Source organism: Theobroma cacao, chromosome 10 (genome assembly GCF_000208745.1).
Source record: "Theobroma cacao cultivar B97-61/B2 chromosome 10, Criollo_cocoa_genome_V2, whole genome shotgun sequence".
Lineage (NCBI taxonomy): Eukaryota > Viridiplantae > Streptophyta > Magnoliopsida > Malvales > Malvaceae > Theobroma > Theobroma cacao.
Genome location: NC_030859.1, coordinates 153,272 through 177,456, shown reverse-complemented (window position 1 = coordinate 177,456; position 24,185 = coordinate 153,272). Strand labels below are relative to the sequence as shown.

At 39.1% G+C, this 24,185-nt stretch overlaps 4 protein-coding genes across 6 annotated transcripts; 2 read left to right on the top strand and 2 right to left on the bottom strand.

The window, feature by feature from the left end:
* Window positions 1,718-5,193, top strand: LOC18585727 (probable glycerol-3-phosphate dehydrogenase [NAD(+)] 1, cytosolic). Of its 2 annotated transcripts, XM_018129094.1 has the most exons (6): window positions 1,718-1,911; window positions 1,997-3,308; window positions 3,393-3,614; window positions 4,021-4,268; window positions 4,420-4,559; window positions 4,775-5,193. In XM_018129094.1, exons 2-6 carry the CDS (start codon window positions 2,648-2,650, stop codon window positions 4,899-4,901), a joined length of 1,398 nt encoding a protein of 465 aa, XP_017984583.1. In that variant the 5' UTR covers window positions 1,718-1,911; window positions 1,997-2,647; the 3' UTR covers window positions 4,902-5,193. The 2 variants fall into 2 exon arrangements, with proteins under 2 accessions (XP_017984583.1, XP_007008754.1); XM_007008692.2 differs by having other exon boundaries at window positions 1,719-3,308.
* Window positions 5,388-7,149, top strand: LOC18585726. The gene is made up of 3 exons (XM_007008690.2): window positions 5,388-5,601; window positions 5,707-6,009; window positions 6,732-7,149. The coding sequence occupies exons 1-3, from the start codon at window positions 5,474-5,476 to the stop codon at window positions 6,817-6,819; spliced, it is 519 nt and encodes a 172-aa protein (XP_007008752.2). The 5' UTR covers window positions 5,388-5,473; the 3' UTR covers window positions 6,820-7,149.
* Window positions 7,194-15,655, bottom strand: LOC18585725 (calcium-transporting ATPase 4, plasma membrane-type). The gene is made up of 8 exons (XM_018129091.1): window positions 14,529-15,655; window positions 14,210-14,391; window positions 11,120-11,174; window positions 9,084-11,026; window positions 8,645-8,803; window positions 8,362-8,533; window positions 7,939-8,237; window positions 7,194-7,765 (listed from the first exon to the last, which is right to left on the bottom strand). The coding sequence occupies exons 1-8, from the start codon at window positions 14,584-14,586 to the stop codon at window positions 7,451-7,453; spliced, it is 3,183 nt and encodes a 1,060-aa protein (XP_017984580.1). The 5' UTR covers window positions 14,587-15,655; the 3' UTR covers window positions 7,194-7,450.
* LOC18585724 (zinc finger CCCH domain-containing protein 53) lies at window positions 16,471-21,319 on the bottom strand. Of its 2 annotated transcripts, none has more exons than XM_018129092.1 (10): window positions 20,731-21,319; window positions 19,155-20,405; window positions 18,859-19,038; window positions 18,577-18,762; window positions 18,395-18,489; window positions 18,055-18,306; window positions 17,783-17,939; window positions 17,370-17,579; window positions 17,168-17,255; window positions 16,471-17,045 (listed from the first exon to the last, which is right to left on the bottom strand). In XM_018129092.1, the coding sequence occupies exons 2-9, from the start codon at window positions 20,180-20,182 to the stop codon at window positions 17,183-17,185; spliced, it is 2,181 nt and encodes a 726-aa protein (XP_017984581.1). In that variant the 5' UTR covers window positions 20,183-20,405; window positions 20,731-21,319; the 3' UTR covers window positions 16,471-17,045; window positions 17,168-17,182. The 2 variants fall into 2 exon arrangements, with proteins under 2 accessions (XP_017984581.1, XP_017984582.1); XM_018129093.1 differs by having other exon boundaries at window positions 18,583-18,762.

The following is a 24,185-nucleotide window of genomic DNA, read 5'->3' as shown; positions in this document are numbered from 1 at the left end:
TCTCCTAATTAAAATCAAATAAACAAGTCGAGCATATACTCGACCTTCTTCCCTTTGGCAAGTCATGGAAAGTTTGTGCCAACATTTTCAATACATTTATCGAAGAAAGGATAACGTTAAATATATATTATCCTTTTAACTTTATATACCGCTTTCAACCTTATTATTAGTATATCATCCATCAAAATTTAGACTTTGTCTATTGCCCATACTTAACACATCAAATTATACTTAGTACTACTTTCGATATAATAAAAAATGAATTTTTCTTACTAAATATAATTCGATTAAGATTAACTGTAATTTGATATGAGATGAGATAAGATAGTCATTCAATCGAGATAGAATCTTAAAGTTTTATTAAGATTTCATGTTTCCCATATATTTTCATTTCATTGATTGATACAAGGTTAGCTCTTAATTATAAATTGCAAGCAACAGTTTCTCAACAACTCCTGAACTAATTGGGAAATAATAGATAACATTAATTAAGAACCCGACGACAAGTATCTATGGAATTAGTTGTTATGAAGGAAACAAGCAGAAGAGAGAATGGATCCATAGCCTTAAATCTCATGCCTCCAATGAAAAACTTGTTCTAGGTTTAGTCAATTTTCAATTGCGTAATGGTAGCAATTTCTCCTCGGAAGTTAAGTTGGAAAAGAAAGCAAGAAACCATTGATAAATGGATTCAAACATAACATAAGCTCTCATCATCAACAAATATTCAAATCCTGCAAAAGGAAAACGTCCATATAGACTTGAGAGGTTTCGTGTCAGTTAACAAAAACTTGGTAATAGTTTCATGGATCCCCGTTGCTTATTATAATTAACTAGTTTTCTAACGTCCCGAAAATTGCACTCCAATACGCATATTTGTGGCCTTTGTCCTACAAGCTGGGAGATATGAGTTAAATCCCTTTCTGTAGGCATCAAACCAGACAGTTTCTAGGATTCAACCTACTTGTGCTAGCTGCCATAACCTCACCTTTCTTCTTTCTCCAACCAAATAATTTGTTGCATGGAAGCAATCTCAAACCTTATAACAGTTTGCGTCTTCAACAAGGGCCAAGGGATGTGTCCTTGGGCTGATTCCAGCTTTGGTTAAATTTAACAGGACCTGGATGGATTCCTGGAAGCTGCCTGAACTTGGGCTTGTCATTTAGCCCAATTCTACTAGATAGACTAACGTCTAAACCCAATGTAAATCCCGACCAAAAAAACCCAAATCCCAAACTTAAAGATGGGCATGTGTGACATAAGCAAGAGGCGTGCAAATACAAATTGTATCAAAAAACCAAACTCAACAGAAGTGAGTTTGGTTTTTTTAATTCGATTAATTCGGTTTTTTAAATATTTTAATTAAGATAATTCAGTTATTAAAGTTAATTCAGTTTAGTTTCAGTTAAAATTTTAATCAAACTTGAAAAATAATATAATAAAATTTTCGTATAAAAAATAAATCATTTATTGTTATTTTTATTTAAATTTTTTAATTATTTATTATTTATATAAATATTCATTTTATTTATTTTGATTGTTTATTATTATTTTTAATATTTTTATAATATTAATTTATAAAAAATACAATATAAATAAATATATAAAATAATTTTTTAAATTAAATTTCCAAAAAACCAAACTAAATTAACCGAATTAATTCAATTAATTATAAAATTAAGTTAAACATGAATTCGATTACCAGAACCGAATTATCCAAAATAACCATTTGCTCCACCGTAACATCAGCAACAGCTCCTTCCAGACAGCATCTTAACATAAAGGACCTGAACTGAGCTGAGTTGAGCTGCCACCGCATCTCATGTAACCGCGGTATCTTGTGTTTCTTGAAGCTAGGGCCTTTTCTTAGTGCATCTTCTTCTCTTCTGCAATAAAGACTTCCCACTTCTGGTAAATCTTCTCTCTTAAACACAACACAACTCTTTGACAAGGCTGAGGCTCCCACTCAAAGTTGTTCATTTCCATTTTCTTTCAGCTGATCAATCTCTTTCTTGAGTACCCGTTTTGTATTTCCTCAGCATCGTGTTTGAAAGGTTTGAGCTTTTTCGCCACATTTTTTATTTGTATAAACTGGCCAAGAAAAAAGTCCAAATTGGTGTTACCGCGTTGAAGAAGCCGACAGAAATCGGGCTTATCACTTTCCCTTCTCTTTCTTTTTGTTGGCTACTTCTTGTTTGGTAAGGAGTAGATAGCCAAAGTACCTATTTTGACTGAGTTTTCAAAGTCCGCTTTTGCCATTGCTGGATAGAATATGAGTTGGGTTCTTGATTATTGATGCTGATGGAATAAAGATCCCCAAATATCCCATCTGGTGAAACCCTTCTAGAATTTTATGTTATGCTGTAGAATTAGAAACTTCTTTTGGGGTCAAACGGGGCTAAAGATTTCAGATTGTATTGTTGTTGATTAGTTGGTTTTGGTTTTGGTTTGGTGTCGTCGAGTTGGCAGCTTGGCATGCTGGTTTCAGTTTCTGTGGTTTCTTGGAAGATAAAACGCTTACAAAAAGCATAGGCGCTTGGTCTCAACTTGTATAATTTGGTTCAATATCACAGGTCTGGTCCTAGAATTCTTGAATTTTAAGCTTTGAATATTTCCAGTTACAACTGACCTCAATCAAGAAAGAAAGATGGTAGGAACTACCGAAGCAACGGGCCAAAATGTCCATGCAAATGGCTTGATTCATAACTCCAATGGTTCTTTAGAAGAGAAGCTTGACGAGCTTCGGCATCTCATGGGCAAAGCAGAAGGCGATCCGCTAAGAATTGTTGGTGTTGGGGCAGGTGCTTGGGGTAGTGTATTCACTGCTTTGTTGCAGGATAGTTATGGTCACCTAAGAGATAAGGTTCTGATAAGAATATGGAGGAGACCTGGAAGGGCAGTTGATAGGGCCACAGCTGAGCACTTATTCGAAGTGATCAATTCAAGGGAGGATGTCTTGAGGAGACTGATTAGGCGGTGTGCGTACTTGAAGTATGTAGAGGCAAGATTAGGTGATCGGACTCTGTATGCAGATGAGATTTTGAAAGATGGCTTCTGCTTGAATATGATTGACACTCCGCTTTGCCCTTTAAAGGTTGTTACTAACTTGCAGGAAGCTGTGTGGGATGCTGATGTTGTGATTAATGGCTTGCCATCAACGGAAACTCACCAGGTGTTTGAGGAAATTAGAAGGTATTGGAAAGAGAGAATAACAGTGCCCGTAATCATATCCCTGGCAAAGGGTGTAGAAGCTGAGTTGGGGCCTCAGCCTCGCATAATAACTCCCACCCAGATGATCAATCGAGCTAGTAAGCCACATTAACTGTTTGAACCTATTTGCTGAGTTCACAATGAAGTTCATATTAATATGAATCTTGCTCCTTTTCTTGCAGCTGGAATCCCTATAGAGAACATTCTCTATCTTGGAGGACCAAATATCGCTTCAGAGATTTATAATAAAGAATATGCTAATGCTCGAATTTGTGGGGCTGAAAAGTGGAGGAAAGCATTGGCAAAGTTTTTAAGGCAGCCCCACTTTATTGTGTGGGACAACGGTGATCTTGTTACTCATGAAGTTATGGGCGGTTTGAAGAATGTCTATGCCATTGGAGCTGGTAAGATTTAGTTTCTTGCAAGTATGCTAAGACTTGGACATCACAGAATAAGTTGTTAGGAGATATTAGTTTAAAGATTGGGAATAACCCTGGAACTAGGTAATTCTGCAATTCGTGTTAATGTATGATCAAAACATGATCTATTCACCCAAAAAAAAAATAAAGAGAAAAACAAAGGTGTTGAGCCAATGGCCTACTTTCCTTATGTAGCAGTTAGCATGGTGATTCTAGACTTGTTTCGATCTTTAAGTAGTAGATATTACTGGATTCCCTGTATTACATAATCTCCAAGATGTTAAAGGTTTACACATTATTTCCATGAATATCTCTTGACGAACAAGTCAGGATGCTAAACGCTAAGTTGAAATTCAAATCTGTATATTTAACCTCCAATATGTTTCCACAGGAATGGTAGCAGCTCTAACCAATGAGAGTGCCACCAGCAAATCAGTATACTTTGCACACTGTACATCTGAGATGATTTTTATCACTCATCTCTTGGCAGAAGAGCCAGAAAAACTTGCTGGGCCTTTGTTGGCTGACACTTACGTAACCCTGTTGAAAGGTCGTAATGCATGGTATGGGCAACAGTTGGCCAAAGGGGTACTGAGCCTTGAAATGGGTGATAGCATCAAGGGGAAGGGGATGATTCAGGTATGAACTTTTCTGTTCGAGTATTGAATTTGAATAAACAGTTTTTGGTTGATTTAGCAAGAGTTGAGTCAATAGTTGTCTGACTGAATGCAGCCTATCTGATCCTGTCTTTTAATTCCTTTTATGAATATTAATCTCATTATTTTGGCAGGGTGTCTCTGCTGTGAAAGCCTTTTATGAGCTGCTTAGTCAGTTCAGCCTGAGTGTCTTACACCCTGAAGAAAACAAACATGTAGCTCCAGTGGAGCTTTGCCCCATTTTGAGGATGCTATATAAGATACTCATCACGAGGTATTCAATCTCTTTTCCGCCAGTGGCTAAATGATGTTTTTATTATCCCATAAAGCACCCCCCTCTCTCTCTTTCAGATGTGCACAGACCATGCTCAAACTAGAGTTTTAACCAGATATATGTTGGTTGAACTATATTGTAAATGCACCATAGTCTAGATTTTTCATTGTTTCAGAAGTGTAAGCTGATGCCTCCTCTTTAATTTCAATGTTCAGGGAGTTTCCATTACAAGCCATCCTAGAAGCATTAAGGGATGAAACCATGTATGACCCAAAAGATCGTATCGAGATAGCACAAACTCACGTGTTCTACAGACCATCACTTCTTGGTCAGCAGCCATGATAAAAGATGTACCAGTTTCCTTACAGTAATTCTCGGCAGATGTAAATTTGATAAAGAAGTCCATAGTCTAGGTGCTATAGTTTAAGGAAGCGCTGCAGTGGAGGTGAATAACTAGACCAGTCAAGGCAAATGTCATGACCTTTGTCAGAGTGTGTTCTTTCAATTCCTTCATTTGTTTTTTCCTTTTGTTTTGTGTCATCCATTTGTAATAGCTGGTTCTTAATGTCAATGAACTCAAGTTCGGGTTTAAGAATGAATTTTGTTGGAAAGTGTCGGTAGCAGCAATACGTAACATGCCATTTGCCATTCCTATTGATCAACAAAGGCTTAAAGAGAAGAACAAAGTGAAAATGGATTTAAGATCAAATTCATCATTGATAAAAAATGCTTAGCATGTCTTCTGTTAATAGAAGTACACCAAAGAGTCACTGCCAAAGCCAAATGGACTTAGAACGACATCGTATGGTGGGAAATTTCTTTTGTATTAAGCTTTTAATCGTCGAAAGCGCTGTGCTTTGGGGGCAGTCGTTTCCCTGCGCCAGCGGTGGATAATTTAGCAAGAAGAGAGCGAGATGTCTCTGGTAGACTACGCATCCTCTTCAGACGACGACGTTTCAGACTCCGAACGTGAACCACCACAACAACGCCATGAGCCACCGCCACCTCCACTCCCGCGAGCCCCTTCCCCCCCTAAAACTCAGTGAGCATAACATTCATTGATTGGTCTTTCAAATTTTCAATTTTTTTTTTCAAATTTTTCACAACTTTTGAAGGTGGTTGATTTAATTTGCAATGGAATTTGCAGGGCATCAGGGTCGTCGGCGGATCAAAAGCCCGAAACTTTTGAGAGTCTTCCAGATGCTTCGATGCTCTTGAACTCTCCGACGGTTTCATTGGTGAGCGGCAACGACCATGCATCTGTGGTAGCGGCGGCGATGGCGGAAAGTGCGTCGCGTAAGAGAGACTCGAAGGGGATGATGGGGTTGGGTTCCGGTGGTGGTGCAGCAGCGGCACCAAGGGCTAAACTTCCTAGAGCTACCTTACCTCATTCCAAGAGCGTTCCTGATACGGAAGGTGGCCTCCTTGTTCCCCCTCAGCTCAAAGGAAGGTCTCAATACTACCCTTTTACTTATTTCCTTTCTAACATTTCAAAGCTGCTATTTTTGCTGGGGCCTTAAGCTTCTTGTTTAAAAGACTCAGTTGAAATTGTGTGCAAACGCATCATCTACTTGATTTTAGTACAACTTTGGGTAGCGTTTGATGATTTAGCTACCCTCGAACATATAATTTTCTGCTCAATAGAGCAGCTAATTGTTAAGAATTAGTACTTTGCCATTGCTGAAGATTTAAGCCATGAATCAAGTGCATCTTTTTTTCACTTTGAACAACTCAAGTGACACAACTTTAATCTTAGGTCCCTAGAAGTTAAATTATTTTACTTTGCTTGCGGAAAGGTCTTTATTCACAGGCTTACAGCATCACTGAAAAAATAGTGATGAATTCTTACTAGCCAAATCTTGATTATGTTTCTATGAAGGTCTTCATCACAAGAATTTGAAAATTTTACAGCTTTGCTCTTATGTCTCAAGAAGCAAATCATTTGTGCTTTTCCAAGTGAAAGAGGTTTTTCTTATGCTGGAGAACTCTGACATACTATTCACCATTTATATGACCTAAAGTTCCTTGCACCCCATGTGGAGTAGTTTAATATCTGAACTTTCTTGCTGAATCATCCATGTGCTGTCTACGTTTTGATGTGCTATGTTGAATATCATTCTTTTGTACTGGAGAAAGTTTGTTGTTACTGATTCATGGTTCAATTTTTGGCAGGAGTAATGTGGTCACAGAAGATATCAGCAAGCTATTCGTCAGCAGACAGGCTGTTGCACAGCCTAGAGGACCTGAAAATCAGTCGTAGTTCATTTCCTCTTGAAATTGTTGCTTTGTACAAGCCCAAAACAGATCAACAACTTGAGGATTTTGATTCTCTAGAAATGTAAAGAATAATTTTGCACATGCTTGGATACTCTAGTTTGGCTGAAGGCATGCAGACGCAGTGGGTTCATGTATTCCTCTTGCAGAATTCATTGATGAAAGTGGCTAATTATTCAAATTAACTTTAGCTTTTATGATAAGAGTTTTTAGGACAAATTGACAACTTATGGAAATGACAGTTTGAGTGCATTGCCTCTCCCACTTGATTTCAGGTGCGTGTATGATTTCTTATCAATGCATCGTTTTGATGACAGCTACTGTAACTTATTGTGTTTTCCGTCAAACAAGTTTGCTACAGAATTTAACTTGCATTCTAGCATTTTGTATTGGGATTTATTAGGGTAAGATTTCAAGATTAAGGTTACGAAGAGATTGTTGTTGACTTGCTGCAAAAAAAGGCTGTCAAGTCGGTTTAAAATTTGCAAAAGAATAAAGAATCATAAGAATTTCTCTACAATGAAAGAATTTTGTTTTGCCTATATGTTACGACCATCGTTTTGAATTGATTTCCTCGAGTCAGAACCTGTATTGGCAGTTCTAACGACCTGGATCATTCATGCCATATCTGGACCATTCGGGAGTGGTTCGTAGCCGTCATGGTTCGTGGTTGTGGCAGCTTCCTTGCCTTTCTCAACGGGAATGCATTTGAGGATAACAGCAACGATTAGGCTTCCTGCTCCAAGTAAGATGCTGACCAGCCATAAGTCCCAGCTCAGTGGCACAGTGTTTGCAAAAGTACCCAACAATTCGACTATTATGCTTTGGGAAGCCACTGTAGAGACCACCACCATAATGAATAGCCAACTATCAAAGATGCCTCGGATAACATTTACCTTCTCCATATCCCTGCTATTGATTTCATTGAACACCTGAAACAATAAAAACAAAGTGATAAAAATCAGAGTTGAACAACTAACATATGCCTTCTCCAGCCATCAAAAAGCAAAGGTCTTGTCTTCTTTTGGGAAGATAACCAGAGGACTTTTTGAAACTACATTATAAAAAGTGAAGAAAAGGGTAAGTAAAGATCAAGGCGCAGTACCTGGCAAAATACGAAGGTATTGAAGATGACTGTGTTCAAAGTAGCAGTAGTATCTGAACCAGAAAGCTGCAAAAGCCGTTTCCCATCAAACTTGAGAATTGCAAGTACAATCAATTGATAAATGCTCTGGCCGATGATATTCCTCCACATGATCCTGGTGATGAAAGCTACATCCCTTCCAATAGGAGGTCTTTTCATCAGGCCCTCATGAGGAGGTTCTGTAGCCAATGCCAACGCACCGAGAGTGTCCATGATCATGTTCACCCACAGCAGCTGAACAGCCGTGAGAGGAGCAGAACCTGAAATATTGCTTCTCAAAGAACATTAGTCATCTGCATTATCTAAAGACAGGCTTAAGCTGAAACCAAGAAACATATTTGCTACAGATGTTTTTAAAAGGTTAGCATTTGTAGATGAAAGTACCTGAGACGCATGCAGAAATGAAATTGAGCATGAGAGCGACAATGTTAACTGTAAGCTGGAACTGTACAAACTTTTGGATATTGATATAAACTGCACGCCCCCATCTGGCAACATTCTGAATAGTCGTGAAGTTATCATCCATTATGATAACATCGGCATTTTCTTTTGCAACCTGAAGGTGGTAATGAAGAAAGATGCTTAGGTAACAATATAAGAGAAACTTGCTAAGCGGACTTGGAAACGCTTAATTGTCGCAAATACTAAGCTGAGAATGACAACAAACCTCTGTTCCGGCTATTCCCATAGCAAGTCCAATGTCAGCCTCATGCAAAGCAGGTGCATCGTTTGTCCCATCGCCAGTCACTGCCACGACTTCTTTAAACTCCTTCCTCAAGTAGGTTACTAGCTTGTGCTTATCCAAGGGCGATGATCGGGCCATAACCTGCATATGTTTCAAGCATATTATGAGGACTTTACACAGGCTACTTTGGTTCTGTTTTCAGCTCCAGACATATTTCTGAAATGCATGACTAAGAAATAATTTTCCGATCTTTTTTAGTAAAACCTGCGTTTGAAGCACCAATTGTTCTTAGAAAAACAGAACAATTTTCTGGTAAGCAGAAAAAAGAAAGTAGATGTTGCAACTGAGACACATCTTGGTTGAGAGGAGAAAAGGTTTTCATAACAAAAAAAAACCCAAATTCTTAAAGCAATAGCAAGACCTGCAGTTTTGGTAGTGTCTCCTCCATCTGCTGTGGACTCATGTCACGAAAATCGGGCCCTTCAATTGCCAAACCATCATCTGTCAAAATTCCACATTCTCTTGCCATAGCTTTAGCGGTATTAATGTTGTCTCCGGTGACCATCCGCACAGTAATCCCGGCAGCTAAACAAGTTTTCACTGCTTCCTTGACCCCTGGACGCACAGGATCCTTAATTCCAACCACAGCTATCAGTGTATAGCTATCTTCAGGAATGCTATCTACTATAGAAGTGTCCTTTACATCCTTGAAAGCCAAGCATAGAGTTCTTAGGGCTTCACAGGCGAAGCCATTAATCACATCAGTGATGCACTTCTTCTGTTCTCCGGATAGAGGCTCAGCCTTCCCATCAGCATTGATTATCTTATTGCAAGATTTTAAAATTATTTCTGATGCACCTTTGCAAAATGCTCTGTGCCCACCACCATTAGATAGGGAGACAAGGACGGACATCTTTTTCTTCTCTGAATTGAAGGGCTCAACTTTCAGAATTTCAGATTCCTTCCTATGGATTTTGAAGGCACCCCCCAAAAGCAAACCAAACTCTAATATTGCTGTCTCTGTTGGAGAACCTAATATGTTATTCTTTCCATCTTTTCCTTTGACTACTTCTGCGCCAGTATTTTGAAATATGGACTGCAAAAGTATGTTGAATACTTCTCCAGTGATTGAGGACTGCAAAACTTCCTCACTTTGGTTGCCTTCAATTTTTATTGTTCGTCCACAAGTCCAAATTTTATTGACAGCCATATGATTAGTAGTCAGAGTCCCCGTCTTATCAGTGCAAATGGTAGTAGCTGATCCCATTGTCTCACATGCAGAGAGATGTCTAACAAGAGCTTTATTACTCATTAACTTTTTCATCGCAAATGCAAGACTTAGTGTTACTGCCAGTGGTAACCCTTCCGGAACTGCAACTACAATTATAGTAACTGCAGTGGCAAAGAAATTCATGAGTATCAGAGCGTCGCTCACAGACCAGTCTGTGATCTCACCATGGAGTGCCTTTGTCACAACAAACCTTATGGTCAGAACCAAAAATGTCAAGACAGCAAAACCCAAACCAATCTTTCCAATAACGGTGGCAACTCCATTGAGCTTCACCTGTAGAGGTGTTTCATCTTCTCCACCTTCACTTAGAGTAACCATTATTCTTCCCCATTCAGTCCTCATACCAACTGTAGTCACCAACATTTTGGCGGAGCCATCTTGGACTTTTGCCCCGGCGAGAAGAAAAGGCCTCTGTTGAGTAACATTAACAGGCTCACTCTCACCTGACAAGCTTGATTCATCAATTGATAAGCTGAAACCAGATAGAAGAACACCATCTGCTGGAACTTGATCTCCAATTGATAGATGAACAATATCCCCAACCACCAAATCATAGATAGAAATCTTCTGCCTGCATCCATCTCTGGTGACCTGAACAACTATGTTTTTCTTCTCTTTATCCAAGTCATTGAATTGCAAGGACTGCTTGTAATCACTTATGGCCGTGACCAATACCACCAGGAAAATGCAGAGTACAATTCCTATCCCATCATACATACCTGCAGGCCACCCTTCAGTAGCAATTCCAACACCAATAGAAACAGCAGCACATACCATGAGAATAATCAAAGTCAAGTCATGCAGGGCTTCCCATACAAACATCCAAAAGGATCTAGCAGGTTTCTCAGCAAATTGGTTGTAGCCATATATTTTTTGCCTGAGTGGAATATTAGTTGGAACAACACCGTCGGTCAGAGATACAGAGACTTTTTTTGCTAAGCCTTCAACTCCTCCATGATCTTCGAAGCTCTTTATGTCATGGGAGTGAACAACGAATGCTAGCTCATCAGCTCCAATGCCAAAACCAGCTTGCCTGACATCTTCCGGAAGCTTGTACTGGACTCGCTTGCCAGCTGTTCTAATCGCCAGATATAGAGTTAGATGATTGAAAGGGGAAAAGAATAATTTAGATTGATGAGGAGATCATCATCTAGTTGAGATCATACCATCAATGAAATGCAATGCCGCTTTTTGCACGTAAAGAGCTACTCTTAACTTTTCCTGGCAAAACATGATGAAAGTATAATAAGTGCAGAAATATCTTGGAAAACCAAATGTACACTATTTGGGGAAAGGCAGAAGCGTCCAGAATATATGGACTAGTACTATTTAGGGAATAGCACAGGCCTTCAAATTTTAATGCTGGCGAGATTAATTTTATGCTGGTAAACTTGGGGACACGATCACTGATCACAAGGTCAAAGTCTACCAGGCAGATTATCCTGTATTAAGAATCAGATTATAACATTTTAACCACGAACACAGCTTCAATAGGAACTGCAGATTGCGTTCCCTGGTCTTTTGTATAGTTATTTAGGTGAACTTTTGAAGGAGATTTTGGGCTGTTATTCTCATGATCAGAGAGTGATAGCCATGAATTTTCCTTTTTATTTCCAGAGGTGAGGCTTTTAACTTCTCTCTGGTTTCGATATATCATGAAGTTTCAAAAAAAAAAAAAAAGGACCTGCAGATCGCATGCTATCCAAGCCAAGAAACATACAAAAAAGCTGCCATAGCCGTAAACCATCATGATTTTAACTAGATTTCTAACATCCCACACAGATTATGTCATTTAAGACATTAATCTAGCTCTAATATTAAGCAAGATGCAATGCATGCGATGATGACCGTTAGTTGACTCAAAGTACACTTTTCTCATAACAAAGGGGAATAACCACACAAGACCTTTCATAAAAAAGGGAAAATATACAGCTGCATGAAGCAAAAATGACGAAGTGCACTGTTAAACCAGAGAGAACAGTGAAAATGTTTGCTTGCTGCCTCCACCAGAACATACTCAACACACACTGACAGGGATTTGACTCTATAGTCATCACCATTGGCCCTGTTGTATCCAACAATCCACCTTATAAACAGATATCTTTGTACCTCAAAATTCAGAACAGTAATTTGAAACCAAATTACTTACAATTAGGCTAAAGCTTGGCGTTTAGAGTTTCACAACTGATCAAGTTAAGACTTCAATGAGCAATTAAAGAATCATCTATTCCCTTGAGTCATTTTGGCTGAGCAATATGATGATTTCATCATTTAACAAACAGTTTGCTTTTTTAGTTTAGTATCTGTTTCAGTTGGTAATTTTTCCACAGTACCAAACAAAATCAATATGAGTCAACCATTGTTGGAAAAGACAATGATTATATTAAATTTTTATAAAGCATGGTACTTAACATTTTGACCAACATTGATTGTTACAGGACATTAAAAAAAAGAAGACTATGATTGCATCTACCATTCGATAAACCAGAAAAGACAAGAGTGTATCTAACTAATTTCGGCTGAGTGGATTGTCCCGTCTGGTAATGGATATTTGGGAGTGATGTTCCCTTGTTTGCTACTAAGGATATATAGCTGAAGAGATTCTAAAGGAAATTTGTAATGTGGTCAGGATTCTTGTCAAGAAAGTAATAATAACTCCCTTGCTTTATCCAGGTACATATGCACCACTTCTTCTTCTGATAGAAAAGAAGCCTGACTTGTTATTGCTAACTTAAACTTTAAATTCTGTGGAATTTTAGCTCATTTTGGGAGGAATAAACCTAACAAATAAAAAACAGTCAATTTGATTAGCTCACGCCTTCACTAAACAGTATAGAATATAAGTCAATGATTCTCAATACTACAAACATACAACACAAAAATGGAATATCATCTTTACCCTTTCAACTTTCTTTTCTTTCAACGCTTTCACCATGTACCAAAAGGAGTCAAATGAACAACTTCTAAAATACTCCAAAAGGTCATTTTAGCAGTAATTGTTTAAGTTTTGTTTACATTTGGACCATGCAAACCTACCCCCTCACTCAGGTCCATTAGTACTGGCTCTTGAGAATAATCAGACATGACTCAGACAATGCCTTTTTTACGACAAACAGTTTGTAAATTGAAAAAGATTAGCTAGTTGCATCTATTGGGAGAAAATGTGGCTGAAAAGGGCTCCAACCTTTTTGACCCGTACAGTAAAATTGTATGGAAGAAACTTCTTTTGGTTTGAAACAGATAACAGAAGACACTGATTCCGATGCCTAGGAAAGTTCCCATTGTTCTCCAACTGCCAACTACCGAATCAGATGCCAGCTCAAAGCAAGAACTAAAGTTCAAGCAGCCGTCAATGAACGGACTTTGTTTTATTTTCTGCGTACGTAGTTGATATGATTTGTACGCGGTTTCGACATTTCGAACGAGGAGGCCGACCTCGGAAAACATGCCAAATGACCGCCTCATCAGGGATAAATTGTAGGACTGTACTGTTTGCTTCATATATTACGCAATAAATTAGTTTGTATTAAGTCGAGGTAGACGACGACGACTATCTTTCTAGCCTGCCAGCCTGCGCTTTGTTTGTTTCGTGCAAATCAATATGAACCAATTGAGACGATAGAGTGAACCACATGCGTCTCAGTCAGGGACATCATGGGAGGGTGCAAACAAACAGTAACATTTGTTGCTTGTACTTGAAGGCATTGACTAGTCTAATTAAAAAGGTCAAGAAACTATATATGATTAAGAGACCTACATACGCAGCTAGTTAGCTCATATTCAAATGATCAAAATCCTATTGTACGCCGGCGATCTTACGTTCAAATTGTTTGTTCAACGACGTTTGCGAAAAGGGTTGGGAATCTTAATTTATGCGAGAAAAACACAAGTCCTCTTTGACCTGCAACTTGAAAAAGGGCAGCTAGCTAGGATGGTTTCATACGAACCCCCTTACGATCCGGCAATGCGAGAGGCATGCCTCAATTCAACAGGAAAATTGCCAACCAAAGCTAACTAGCTCATCCATTTGATCGTGGAGGATTAACAATCAAGAAACAAAAGCAATATACAATTATTACTACAAAAACAACAAATTAATTAAGCCAATTATATATGTATATATATATATATATATATATATTGTCTTTTGTTTAGTAAATTAAAATGGTAGTAGGTAAAATATCATTCAAAAAGAAATAGTATGAATCATCAAGTGATGAAGATATAAACGGGGAAAAGAGAAAATGAAAAAGAACCTGGAGGTTTATGCGCTTGCGGTCAGCTTCAGCACGTTTAGCAAGATCAGCAACCATGCGAAACCTACGGCGAGGGTTCTTGACCACAGAAACTGCACGTCTCCATCTCCTCAGAGCTTCTTCCGATGGCCTTTTGTGTTCGACAGCGAAGTTCTTTCTCAAGTAATCCTCCATATCTGTAACTGATGAATATGATGGATAGCGTTAGATTTCTATCTCAAATCTGAGAAACTTAATTTGCATGCGCAGCGCAGGAGATGAAGGAGGGCTACGTTTCCATGGATTAATGAATTGTTTTGAAGAAAGGTTCAAACCCTACCGTGATTGGCGGGAACAAGGAACTGAGAGAGTTTATCTATGTTTAACGTGCTGCTCATACGTTGTTGCTCAACATGTGTCAAATTGAAACCCTTTCTTTTTATATGTGATGAAACTTACCAAGTTCCAACTACATAATAAGAGACATGTCCTAAACTTCAACATCTCTTTTTATAATTTCTATTGTGTAAAAGGTAGACTTATCTCGTTCTATAATTAAATTATGGAACAGTTGTTTGCATTTTCAATTATCATGGTCAGAATCTATTCCGGCGAATAAAGAGAAAGGTGTTGAATTAGGAGCAGCCCGCGTTTCCATGGATCACAAGAACAATATAAAACAAAAGGATAGCAGCCCAACTGGCGTGCTAGCTAGCCTAATCAAACTTGACTGGATCAAATATTCTTTGATAAAGGTTAAGATTGGGGCTGGGCTTCTTCAGAGAATTGGGTTGGAACTTGGTTTTTTATCTATTCAAAGCTTTTGGGCTTTAATTAATACGTAAATCCGCCACATCCAAGTTCTGCTTCAACCATTTCTGCTTAACAAAAGTTAATCGTCATGTTGGCATCGCCTCCTCTTGTTTCCTTCTCATCAAAACTATCCAAGGTTTGAAGTTTCAAGTCAGTGATTTGAGCTGACAGAAGTAAGCAAAATTCGCACATGAATATCGTGTCTTGCTTTTTGTTTCTAGAGTAGAATTCCTGGAACCAAGCCGCCACAAAGCCTGTTCATGTTTTAGAAAAGATGGTAATCATCAATCCCCTCTAATCATTGATCATTGTCAAGAAACGTAAGCAATTGTAACTCTAATAAGGAATAAAAATATATTAGTGGGCAACCGGTATGATTAACAAGTCTTGGGCACCGCGAGTTGGACTTGGACTTTTGATAATCTCTTTGGTTTATGAAAATGATTACAACATAAACCACTAAGAACAACTTTCCTGGATACCAAACAAGTATCCGCCTTTCAGGAAAGGAAAGGAAACTGCCCAGCAAGGACTAACCCTCTAACCCTCTCTACGTGTCATGTTAAAGAACATGACGGCTTGTACTTATCCGGTTATCCCCTTTGCCACTAGCCACTTGCCAGCCTGTTTTATCTTTATCTTATCTTTTCCTTTTCTTTATTTTTTTTAACTGGTACAAACTTTCTTTCCTAGCTATTGATTACAGACTTCAAGGCCACAGTGAAAGTAGACAAAACACCCCGAAAGAGAAATATAAAGAAAAATCTTTTAGTAACACTTTGACAGTGTTACAGACAGTCGCAGAAAGAAAGCCACACAGAACCCAAAAGATTCCCGGACGTAGTGCAGCGCAACCGTGCACTTTTGTCATACGTGTGGCATCACATCTTACTCTTACTTTAAGATCTAAGGGAGTGACCTTTCCTGCCAACAAGAAGCCTTAAGAGAGAGAGAAAGTGAAAGCAAGGGACGGAGCTATGCTATGCTATGCAGCAAGGGCAGAGAAAAAAAAGGCCGCTTCAATCACTCACATGGGTGGGTGCTGGTGGGGAGGACCCACTTACAACCTGGCACTTTGATAAATATACATACTAGTAAAACAAGAGTAGGACCCACTCCTCGTGTCAGCCACCCATGTGATGTTGTGTCTTTGTGGCCCTTCCCGTTTCACCTCAATGAGTGGCCAGATCTTAACTCTAACAAAAGCCATTGCGTGACCCCACCCCCTTGAATAATGCTTCCCTATTGCAGTCTTACGAAGTGACAAATTTCTTGCCCTGGTGGTAAACAATAATAAAGCTTGAAAATACAGAGTAAGGCAAAGAAAGCCCATCAGAGTTTAGAACTTTTTTTTTTTTTGCCTTCTTTCTGATTTCTGATGCTTCTACTGGTAAAATTTTTCTCTTTCTATCTGTCTCAATCTTATGGGGTTGACACTGTGGCAACTGGCTACAAAATAAGACCAAATACACAGGGTACACTTTGAACTGAAATTCGACTAATGTCTGTGACCCTTTCCCTCCTATCCCTCCAGGCAGATCCCCATCTTTTAGCCTACAGGGCTATTCATTACAATTTGAATTTTACCATCGTTCCCTGCTTCTGCTTGATGCTGTACAGAACAGATTTTTGATTATACCCTAACAAACATAGACTAACAAACTAAAGAACTAAATATGGGCTTTTCCTTGTGTCTTCCAGGGAAACCATCAGTGCTGGAAAAAAGGAGGAAGGGGAAAGAAATTACAGCTCAAGGGGAGTTACAACTACACATCGACTGTGTGATCCTTTTTTTTTCTTGTGTGCTTTTTACCTGTGGTCCAAACTTCAACTACTGAAACAATAGATAACAATATTACAACAAAAGAAAGGAATGGCTGACCCACTTCCTTCACTGCCTTTCACGTATGCATTTTGTATGGTTGTAAGTAGTATAGTATTTGATGAGGATGATGACGATGGTTGAGGTGGTTCTGATTGTAGTGGCGGTTCTCTACATATCTCTGATGTGATTTTTTTTTGTTTGGTTATACTTTCAAGCTTCCTGTAAAGAGAAGTTATCCTCGTTAGAAAAACCAAAAACATGATTTTGAAAGCATATAAAAGCAAATAAAAGCAAAACAGAAATAATGCATTACGGAAAAGAATCCTAAGCCATTCATTTACCTTAAGCATAAGAAGCTAAATTCCAACAGGGCAAGTCGGGCCGCCAGTGCCCGCATACATACCAATGGTCCCATGTCCAGACGAGAACCTGAATTGAGAGGCACAAGTCAAGTTACAAATCGATTACAGAGAATACGCTTATAACCGTAATGATAGTATTATTGAATCGACAAGAGTGGCTTTCTTAGTTACAATAATATACCTGGGCAGTTGGCAGTTGTAGGAGTTGAAGGATGCCATGTCTAAGGCATTATTTGCAGGAAGTAAGGCTGAAGAAACCCAATTATTGTTAACAGAAGAAGCCGAGACTGAAGCATCCTTATCCACATCAGCATCGGAGAAAGCTGACAAGTACTCTCCAGAGGCTTTTGTAGGAGATGCAAAAGGACTATCAGGAAGGTTGTGCTCCAAACTGCATTTCGTTACAAAAGATGTATAAATTTACAAAAGATAGGCTATTTGATCATCCCCGCATCGGAAATCAAACCATAAAGATCATTGAAATGAACTAAATAGAAATTGCACGCAAATCTTAGCAAAAACAACATATTTGCCTTTCTCTGGGTTTACTCCTGATTTTAATATGACTGTACAAAGTTCCATTACTTTGTATACCTTTCTGGCAGATCACCATCTTCACAATGAGGGCTATCCTTGCCACTACCATTCTCTTCAGTACTGGCTGATTCTTTACCAGCAGCATTAGCAGTACTGGCTGCTTGTTTCTCGGGAGCAGTGACAGATATAGCGGGCGCAGGGCTTGAACAATTCTCTGCAATGGGAAGATTGCAAGTCATTTCCTTTTAACAGTATCAAGTGCTGATTCATATGCACTAGGCAAAGTATCACTGGAGGATTGATTCTGATATTTGAATGGAAAGGTGTACCTTGTGGAGCCTCTTGACTATTGTGAAATTGAGGAAGCACAAGGGACTGGCTGAACAGGTTTGGTGAGTGAGTTGGTGAAGGAATGGGACTTCCACAAGAAAGAGCCCTGTGATGGTGATGCTTCTTGACATCAAGGAGTTGCAGACCCATCAACCTTCTATTTTGAAGCTCAAGGGCTTGCTGCAGATCAGCTTGCTCCTCCAATTTTCTCCTCCATAACATGTCCTGGGAATTGTAAATCATCCTTGCTCCTAATCGCACACAGAGACATTATTAGGCATACATACCTCACAAGGAAAATAAATGAACGACATTGTTGGTTCCTTGGCTTCTGCTTACCAAGCTGATGGTCAAATGGGTCTCTGGAATCAAGGCCAGTTGGAGTACCACAAGGAGAGAACTCTCCTCTTTCCACTTGTGGCTGCTGCTGCTTCCTGCAAAATAACGAATAGCATTAAAAGATATAGTTTCACATAGGCAAGTCCTCCGAAAGTAAGATTATTAAGTGCGAGAGAGAGTGCCTGTACTTGTCTGGGACTTTTCCTTTCTCCTTGTAAGGCTTCACCAGAACCCGAGCGTCGCAAACAAAATGAGGATTGCCTTTAGCCAGAATGATCTTCACAGTCTCAGGATAAACAAATGTAACAAATCCAAACATTCTCTTTTGTTGGTATGGTATCCTCACATCCTGAACCGGTCCATAAATACTTCAAGAAGAAACACAATAAGTTTAGCAACAAAGGTGAATTTCCGCAAACGGCATCAACATAGAACCTAAAAGTACAGTATTCAACAACAAAAACCTGAAATAAGTTGACACATCCTCCTCTCTGAAAGTGCTATCAGCTGGGAAAGTCAAGTAGATCTGTCTTGACGCTGGATTTATCATTCCTGCTTCACCGTTTATGGAAAAACCGTTCCTTTCAAGCCTGGAACGGTTAAATTTATTCATATCATCACCCATCATCAAAGCCGCTGCAGCCCTATAGTTTCAATCAAAAAGAAAATTTTAAAAATACTTCACACCAAAAGAATAAGTCAGGACTCAAATCTTTACCCGCATACTAGATAGCACAAGGGGGAATTAATCACTATGTACCTCTGAGTATCATTTTGTTGCTGTTGAAGAAACAAATTCATGCACTTTGGGGAGTAAGGAAAAGAAGCAGAACCCATGAGCTGAGAAACAGCAGCCAACCTTTGCTGCTGAGCGGATTTAGATCTAAGTAACTCATGGCACTGGTCCATCATCTCAACCTTGTTAGGTGACCCAACCATGGCGGCACCATCTGCCCCAGCAACCATTGAACCAGACTCCCCAAGCGCACCATGGATAAATCTGCAATTATTCCCATTTTTACAGTACCCTCTAGCAAAATACAAGCAGGGTCTCCACCCAAACCCTGAAGCCGGGTCATCAGGTCCCAAAATATCGCTCACAGAGCTACTCTTCCTGTGAAAAGAGCTTCCCCAATACGAGGGGAAACCCATGGCGTCAGTGCTGCCACAAGCAGCAGCAGCTGAACTTGAGGATAAGTCAGCTGCTTGTGAGTAGAACAAATCATGGTTTTTGGGGTTAAGATTTGGTGAGCCCTCATTGAGAAAAGATAGTTGGTCTTGAAGTTGAAACTCATCAATCATATCAGTAGCTCCTCCATTTCCATAGAAGGGTAAAGAAGAAGGATTTAACCCACTGCTCGGACTGATCAACTCGTCATGATTAGGAAGATCAGATAAAGCACTCCAAGATGAACTACCAGAAGATGTAGAAGGGTTGGTAGGGATCGCGAGAGAAGGTGGAAGATTGACTCCAGCACCGTTCCCTAGAAACCTGGAAGCACATGAGCTTTGTCTTGAAACAGTAACAGGATTTGGGTTGTTTGCAAGAAAAGGAGAAGGAGATGATGGAGTTGAGGGTGTAGTAGGAGAGTTAGTGGGAAGACCAAGCTCCTTTTTTGCCTTGAGAACCACTGAGTGAACTAAAGCTTCCGGTCCAAAGGCTAAACGAATCATCTCCTTCTCGCCATGATCTTGAATGAGCAGCAGACCCATGATTTTGGAAGCATTTTCCGGTTCTAAGTTTTGGATTCTTGAGAACACAATTCTGGTTGCTTCATAACCATCCATAATGGAAGTACACCAACCCCCAACACTCTCCAAACAATGTTTAGTTGCTGTATAGTTTTACTTTCCTTCTTTGATTTTGATTTTTGAGAGAGTGAGTAAATTAGTGTTTTGAGTAAGGTCTTTACAAGTAAAACTTCTTTCTCAACCACAAACTCCACCTACCAACTTGTGACCAGTTAGCAGCAGTGCAGTGTCTCTCTATCCTTCCCTCTTTCTCTTATTCCTGCCAGAAAATAAAACAACCATGAAAGAAACGTAAAGAAGATAAATTTATAGAAAAGAAGGGAAAAGAGAGCGTCGAAAGGAGTATTCCCGTGTGGAGATTTAAAAGGAAGAAAATATGGTGGTTGAATTTCTTTATTAAGCAAACATGAGCAAAAGTTGCAGTGGCTAAAGAAGAAAGAGCAACAACCCTACTCTTTTTTCTGCTTCCTTTTCCTTTATGGAGAGAACTGAGAAGAGAGAGCTTCCTAGCCCCTTTCCCTTCTCAACGTTTCTAGTAATTAAATTTGAAAAAACAGTTTTCAGGCAGGGGAGTACGGGCTTACCCATATAAGAGAGGAAAGATTGTGATTTTTAGGGGCTTTGGTCTTTATCTTTCTCTTCTGACGAGAAGACTAGCCAGAGGGCAAGGAAAGGAAAGGGCTCAAGTCTACTGTTTCTGTCCCTTAATTTGCGCTTTCAGCTTTCAAACTTACTACAAAAGCCAAACCACCGCCTTTCTTTCAAGCCTGTGAGCATCAGCAGCAGCAGTAGCAGAGGTAACCATCAATTGCTTCACTGCTGCTGCCGGTTTTGGGTTCTGGAGCTATGTTGAGCAGTCAAAGCTAAGGGCTTTGGAGCTATCAAGTCTTGCCTCTCTCTCTCGGAAATTTCTCTCTCTCTCTCTCTCTCCTTTGAAGTTATAAGTAAAAACAAAGAAAAGAAAAGAAGGGTAAGTGGCAGTGAGAGAGTGTGGGGAGTTGGGGTGATTCGAGTGGATCCAGCTCTGTGCTTCAAATACTGCACGTTCGCTTGCCTCAATGCCTCACTCACTTAACACTACTTTTATTAGTCTTTAACTCTTTCATCAGATTAAACTCCCACACTCACCTTTTGCCCTTTATCTTCCCTCCTCTGCCATTGTTTCTCAGTCTCAACTTGATGACAGTAATAATTAACCAAATGAATGCCTGCAATACTTGTTAACTGATATTTTTAAATAAAAAAGTTTTGTAGAATACCCCGTCAATCATATTCATACCCTCGATTACACAGTACACTAAAAATAATGCACACATACAACATGAAGAATTGAAGATTCTGATCTACTCCACTACTCTCCTTTTGGAAGAGTAAGATACGCACCAATGGCAAAGATGATGCAGATTGGCGGGACCCATTTGGGAGGATGATGATTGGGGGGTGCGTGGCAAGCGCTTCCCCTTTGCCCACATCGGGAGCATCATGTTCATGTGGGTGGGAGTCAAATGCCTCGGCCACTCTCCAATCGATAATCGATTTCGATTGCTCTCCACAAAAGGAAAAGTCCTACCCTCTCTCACCACCTTTGCCAAAAATTCCTTCTGCTTTTTCGGTATAAAAGCAAAAGGCAAAATCTTAATAATTTATATATGTATTTGGAAGAAAAATTTAACACACCAATTTACTAGTAATCGGCATTGGAATTGGTTGACTCTGTGCTGTTGGCTAATATGATACTACAAAGAAAGAAAACTTGGTTTTGAGGCTTTTGTTATGAATGTTCCTGCAACACATACCACCCTCTCCTTTTTCCCCTCCGAAGGGTTTCTTCTTCTTCTTCTTGCTGACTCCCTTCAAAAATAATTGTTATTAGTGTCTTAAGGATTTGATGATAATTGTTATTAGTAGCAGATAATAATGTCCAAACATGTAAAGAGTAAGAAAGGGAGGCAAAAGAGTTTTGCTGTTTTTGGTGGCAGAAAATAACAAAAGGGGGAGGCAAAGGCTCCTTTGTAGTAGCAGTAGTAGTATTTTTATGAGATAAGGGCTTCCTCCCTCCTTTCTCATCAATTGTCGTTTATGAGATGAGACGCCCCACAAGACCACAAACAAATAAATGATGACTGAATCTCTTCAAGGACCCCAACCCCATCTCACTCCTCATTATAATTCACAGCGCATATCTCAATTATTCACTCACTTTTCTTAACCTTTTTAATGTTTATTACTGTATGATATGATGTGTAAAGAGAGAGAGAGAGAGAGAGAGAGAGAGATTATTGCTTCTTGGGGGTTTATGCTACTTGCCACCTCCCTTCCCCCGGTCCCCAATCCCCATAGAATGATAGATGATAGATGATGAACAACCGAGCATTGAGCAAGAACAAGAAAATAAAAACTGGGAAAATACTGAAACTTGAAAAAGCATCATGGCATTCATGATTCATGACCAGGGTTAAGAGGGAAACTACAGTGCTCCCACATGGGGGTGTGGGTGTGGGCACCATTATGATTCTCCTTTTTTATGAATTGATATAGCTATATTTACCAATGTGGATGCTAATCATTTACACTCATTATTCATATCATCCAATCTCTCCTCTTTATTGTCAACGTAATTGTTTCAACTTTGAAACTTCACCTTGTTAATAATCTCATCTGCTGAAAATTTTCAAAACTTAGTACTCCTCCTTTTTCCGCATATGTATAAACTTTTGTCCTTACATCACTCCTTTCAAAGACCATGGTTCCATATTCCACAAAACAGAAATACATTAACTAAAGTAGAAAGATGCTTTGCCAGTGTTAATCACATGCTTAGACCTGCGCGTGTGTGTATATATATGAGTAGAAAGTTGGTTTTGTCCATAAAGTAGTATTAGGGTGAATGGGGTGGTCGGATAACATATCAATTATCAAGTTGTTCCCCTCTCTCTATCATTACAGATTTACAAAAGTGTATGGGCAAAGGGGACTATTCATGGTGGAAGCAATCAAAGCACCTTTGAAGAATTGGCAGTCATGGAATATTTTGAGGCTACTGTTTGTTGCTGTGTAAAAGAAATATATATATATATATATATATATATATACACACATATATATATATATATATATATATATATATATATAGTGTAGTNCTTAAAGGAAATATCATTTCCACTCTATAAATCCCCCTACTCAAATTCAACTCAGACTCACGTACGTTTCTTCGAGATATGGAGGACTGACCATGAAACCAAACAAAATCATACAAATTTGGAAGGTTATTGATTCTCAACAACCTTTGGCTCCCTTTGACTAGGAAAATAGGTGTATCACGACCCACATCACTACCAAACTGCAATGTAATAAATTTAATCAAATTCCAAACGAAAGCAAATTTTGCTAAACCCCCTACGAACAATATGCTCAGGAAATGCCTTGTGAGATCAGGACTTTGATTATTTGAGCTAGAGTACTGTTGAGGCAAACATCTTACCAAGTTGGTGGCCTGTCTTGGTGAAATTTAGTGATTGGTTATAACATGACAAAGAAATTTCAATAATAGAAGCAATATGACCCATAATTTTCATTTTCGAGTCCTTTAAAGGAAAAGTATCACGTAATAACATTAACTTGAGTGACGATTGACATATAATTTAACTGAAATCATTAGCGATGCTAATGATTTATCCAGCACACTTTTCTAAGAGGGGGGTAATTAAATTGTAATCATATAGATTACTTACCCTAGGTAGCAAAAGGATAGACAGCTGCTTTGTACAGCATTTTATGATTAAGATACGAAGCTTAAGCTAGCCACACAATTTGCTCAATTATGGAAAGAGAGAAAAGAGACATAGCCCCTAAAGTTACACTAATGCCAACCTACCAACCAGAGAGAGAGAGAGGAGGAGGTGAATCCAACTAAAGCAAATAATCAGAAGGTAACAAGAGGTGGGCAGTCCCTACAACAAATGAAATTTGAAATAGAGACATGAATTTGTGTTCCCTAGGAAAACAACTTTGTGAAAAGATGGGCGGAGTAGGCATTTGC